We start from the raw sequence: 5000 nt of genomic DNA, 5'->3' as shown, positions 1-5000 counted from the left end.
CATGGCCATGGTGAGTGTCTAGGCTAGGGGGTAGTAGTACCTGAGCATGGCCATGGTGAGTCTCTAGGCTAGGGGGTAGTAGTACCTGAGCATGGTGAGTCTCTAGGCTAGGGGGTAGTAGTACCTGAGCATGGCCATGGTGGGTCTCTAGGCTAGGGGGTAGTAGTACCTGAGCATGGCCATGGTGAGTCTCTAGGCTAGGGGGTAGTAGTACCTGAGCATGGTGGGTCTCTAGGCTAGGGGGTAGTAGTACCTGAGCATGGTGAGTCTCTGGGCTAGGGGGTAGAAGTACCTGAGCATGGTGAGTGTCTAGGCTAGGGGGTAGTAGTACCTGAGCATGGCCATGGGGAGTCTCTAGGCTAGGGGGTAGTAGTACCTGAGCATGGCCATGGTGGGTCTCTAGGCTAGGGGGTAGTAGTACCTGAGCATGGTGAGTCTCTAGGCTAGGGGGCAGTAGTACCTGAGCATGGCCATGGTGCGTCTCTAGGCTAGGGGGTAGAAGTACCTGAGCATGGCCATGGTGAGTCTCTAGGCTAGGGGGTAGAAGTACCTGAGCATGGCCATGGTGGGTCTCTAGGCTAGGGGGTAGTAGTACCTGAGCATGGCCATGGGGAGTCTCTAGGCTAGGGGGCAGTAGTACCTGAGCATGGCCATGGTGCGTCTCTAGGCTAGGGGGTAGAAGTACCTGAGCATGGCCATGGTGGGTCTCTAGGCTAGGGGGTAGTAGTACCTGAGCATGGCCATGGTGGGTCTCTAGGCTAGGGGGTAGAAGTACCTGAGCAAGGTGAGTCTCTAGGCTAGGGGGTAGTAGTACCTGAGCATGGCCCTGGTGCGTCTCTAGGCTAGGGGGTAGAAGTACCTGAGCATGGCCATGGTGAGTCTCTAGGCTAGGGGGTAGTAGTACCTGAGCATGGCCATGGTGGGTCTCTAGGCTAGGGGGTAGAAGTACCTGAGCAAGGTGAGTCTCTAGGCTAGGGGGTAGTAGTACCTGAGCATGGTGAGTCTCTAGGCTAGGGGGTAGTAGAGCATGACCATGGTGCGTCTCTAGGCTAGGGGGTAGTAGTACCTGAGCATGGCCATGGTGAGTCTCTAGGCTAGGGGGTAGTAGTACCTGAGCATGGTGGGTCTCTAGGCTAGGGGGTAGTAGTACCTGAGCATGGCCATGGTGAGTCTCTAGGCTAGGGGGTAGTAGTACCTGAGCATGGCCATGGTGAGTCTCTAGGCTAGGGGGTAGTAGTACCTGAGCATGGTGGGTCTCTAGGCTAGGGGGTAGTAGTACCTGAGCATGGCCATGGTGAGTCTCTAGGCTAGGGGGTAGTAGTACCTGAGCATGGTGGGTCTCTAGGCTAGGGGGTAGTAGTACCTGAGCATGGCCATGGGGAGTCTCTAGGCTAGGGGGTAGTAGTACCTGAGCATGGCCATGGTGAGTCTCTAGGCTAGGGGGTAGAAGTACCTGAGCATGGCCATGGTGAGTCTCTAGGCTAGGGGGTAGTAGTACCTGAGCATGGCCATGGTGCGTCTCTAGGCTAGGGGGTAGTAGTACCTGAGCATGGCCATGGTGGGTCTCTAGGCTAGGGGGTAGTAGTACCTGAGCATGGCCATGGTGGGTCTCTAGGCTAGGGGGTAGTAGTACCTGAGCATGGTGGGTCTCTAGGCTAGGGGGTAGTAGTACCTGAGCATGGCCATGGTGAGTCTCTGGGGGAACATGTGTACGATGAGGGCCCTCAGAGTCTCCAGGCTGGTCAGCTCGTGAGTGAGGTGCACCCTCCGGGTCTCCTCCCCCAGCTGCAGGAACAAGATGCCTGTGGGTGAGGAGGGGTAAGGGGGGTAAAGGGGGATTGGGAGGGGGGGGGGCGGGTGTGAATGAGATGGTGGAGGGTGGGAGGTGAACGTTTATGGGGGGAAAGATGAAGAGAAAGAAGTCATTGTTGAATAAACACAGTTCATGGGTTGAGAGGAAACTGAAGGATAATGTAAGAATGAGAGAGAGAGAGAGAGAGAGAGAGAGAGTAGGAGAAAGACAGAGGGTGATAAGTCATTCCATTGAGTATATGCACGCACGCACACACGCACACACACACACACACACACACACACACACACACACACACACGGTGCACTCATTGGTAAACATACAGTAACCTAGCGGGCGAGGAGAATACACTATTACAATAATCACGCCGGTCCTCGGGGACTCTTTCCCACAAATCATTTTGAACAATTAGTGTCACATTAAAAGCAGGATCACGTCCGTGTCTAGATAGCGCTGCAGTTAAACCAAACATTTCACATTCTCCTCAGCTGCTGCAGTGCTTATGTGGAATAAGCTGGTGAAAATCCATTCCCTGGAGAAACAGTTCAGTCTCAACCTCACTTCAGTTTCACAATGTAACGGACAGTCAGAAACCAGGCCTGAAGCAGAATGGACACAGGCTAACGTAAGACTTAAACAAATATTTAATATTTCAACTCAAATACAGTTACTGTAGGTCTGTAAGTATTCGGACAATTGACACAATTTTCATCATTTTGGCTCTGCACACCACCACAATGGATATGAAATGAAACAATGTGCTTTGAGTGCAGACTTTCAGCTTTAATTTGATGGTATTTACATCCAAATCAGGTAAACGGTGTAGGAATTACAACAAATTGTATACGTGCCCCTCTCCCCTATTTAAGGAACCAAAAGTAATGGGACAATTGGCTGCTTAGCTGTTCCATGGTCATTTGTATGTCATTCCATTGTTATTTCATTTAAAAGGAGCAGATAAGAGTTAATTTCAAGTGTGCTACTTGCATTTGGAATGTGTTGCTGTCAACTCTCAATATGAAATCCAAAGAGCTGTCTCTATCATTAAAGCAAGCCATCATTAGGCTGACAAATCAAAACAAACCCATCACAGAGATAGCAAACATGTTAGGTGTGGCCAAATGACCTGTTTGGTACATTCTTAAAAAGAAAGAATACACTGGTGAGCTCAGCAACACCTAAAAACCTGGAAGACCACAGAAAACAACTGTGGTGGATGATAGAATAATTATTTCCTTTGTGAAGAAAGACCCCATCACACCAGCTGGCCAGATGAAGAACTCTCCCCAGGAGGAAGGAGTATCTGTGTCAACGTCAACAATCAAGACAAGACTTCACCAGAGTAAATACAGAGGGTTCACCACACGATGGTGAACCATTGGTGAGCTTCAAAAACAGGAAGATCAGATTAGAGTTTGCCAAACACATCTTAAAAGCCTGAACAGTCCTGGAACAACATCCTATGGACAGATGAGACAAAGATCAACTTATACGAGAATGATGGGAAGAGAAGAGTACGGAGAAGGGAAGGAACTGCTCATGATCCAAAACATACGACCTGTAATGGATACATTTGATGTAACTATCAAAGCATGAATCAAGAGTAAAAAGATTTGCAGAGGTTCGCTCAAAAGGTTCAAGCTGGTTTATTAGCCGAAAACATACAGTTGCAACCGGATTTCAGAATGAAACACAAAAACAGTGTTTCACCCAAAGAAGAACCAGAATTCTATTTTGCGCGGTCTTATATTCAAGGTTAGGCCCGGATATGACGTTTCTAAGATCCGATTGGCTAACTCATCATTTACACGTCATCAGTAATGGGGAACGTCATCAACAATGGCGAACTACACAGGTTGAGAGTTCAAACACGTGGTACATGATCAAATGGTTCTGGAAAGACAATGAAGCAATGGGAGATCAGCAAACACTAGGCTCTGACCACAAGACCTGGGTGTGTCCCCCCCTAGAGACACTAGGCTCAGACCACAAGGCCTGGGTGTGTCCCCCCCTAGAGACACTAGGCTCAGACAGCAAGGCCTGGGTGTGTCCCCCTAGAGACACTAGGCTCAGACCACAAGGCCTGGGTGTGTCCCCCCCTAGAGACACTAGGCTCTGACCACAAGGCCTGGGTGTGTCCCCCCCTAGAGACACTAGGCTCAGACAGCAAGGCCTGGGTGTGTCCCCCCTAGAGACACTAGGCTCAGACCACAAGGCCTGGGTGTGTCCCCCCCTAGAGACACTAGGCTCAGACCACAAGGCCTGGGTGTGTCCCCCCCTAGAGACACTAGGCTCAGACCACAAGTCCTGGGTGTGTCCCCCCCTAGAGACACTAGGCTCAGACCACAAGGCCTGGGTGTGTCCCCCCCTAGAGACACTAGGCTCAGACCACAAGGCCTGGGTGTGTCCCCCCCTAGAGACACTAGGCTCAGACCACAAGGCCTGGGTGTGTCCCCCTAGAGACACTAGGCTCAGACAGCAAGGCCAGGGTGTGTCCCCCCCCTAGAGACACTAGGCTCAGACCACAAGGCCTGGGTGTGTGTCCCCCTAGAGACACTAGGCTCAGACCACAAGGCCTGGGTGTGTCCCCCCCTAGAGACGCTAGGCTCAGACAGCAAGGCCTGGGTGTGTCCCCCCCCCCCCCCGGAGATGTCATCCTGCCATACATGAAGAAAAGCACAGGCAGGGAGGGGTCTTGGATCTCAAAGGTAGGTAGGGGTTGTAAACAGGAGGAAGGGTCTTAGCTCATCAATAGGTTACAAACAAAAGGCCAAGTAGGGGAAGGCTGCAGACAAAATGCCAGGCCAATAATCTCTGAAAAGCCTAAAATGTGTACACACCCCATCAGTGAAGATGGTTTAGTGTAATGGCGTGGGCATGTACAGTGTATGGCTGCCAATGCAACTGGTTCCCTTGTATTTACTGATGATGTGAATGCAGACAAAAGCAGCAGGATGAATTCTGAAGTGTCTCAGGCAATATTATCTGCTCATATTCAGCCAAATACTTCAGAACTCATTGGACGGCGCTTCACAGCGCAGATGGACGAGAGAGAGAGAGAGAAGCATAATTGCGAAAGCAACCAGAGTTTTTCAAGGCAAAGAAGTGGAATGTTCTGCAATGGCCAAGTCAATCACCTGACCTGAATCCAGTTGAGCATGCATTTCACTTGCTGACAAAACTGAAG

General features: G+C 50.7%; 2 protein-coding genes across 2 annotated transcripts in view; one reads left to right on the top strand and one right to left on the bottom strand.

Annotated features, from left to right (window-relative positions):
• Window positions 1-5000, top strand: part of LOC311323906 (uncharacterized protein) — a 571429-nt gene that overhangs the window by 267170 nt on the left and 299259 nt on the right. The window lies entirely within an intron of this gene.
• Window positions 1-5000, bottom strand: part of srcin1b (SRC kinase signaling inhibitor 1b) — a gene marked incomplete at its 3' end in the record, with an annotated part of 38956 nt that overhangs the window by 18207 nt on the left and 15749 nt on the right. The window contains exon 4 of the mRNA XM_084456222.1: window positions 1673-1802. Coding sequence (XP_084312348.1) covers window positions 1673-1802 — 130 coding nt within the window. The remainder of the gene's footprint in view (window positions 1-1672; window positions 1803-5000) is intronic.

The sequence above is a fragment of the Borostomias antarcticus genome (assembly GCF_949987555.1).
Source record: "Borostomias antarcticus genome assembly, chromosome: 22".
Classification (NCBI taxonomy): Eukaryota; Metazoa; Chordata; class Actinopteri; order Stomiiformes; family Stomiidae; genus Borostomias; species Borostomias antarcticus.
Note: the sequence above shows the minus strand (reverse complement) of the source record. Positions and strands in the feature narration are given on the sequence as shown.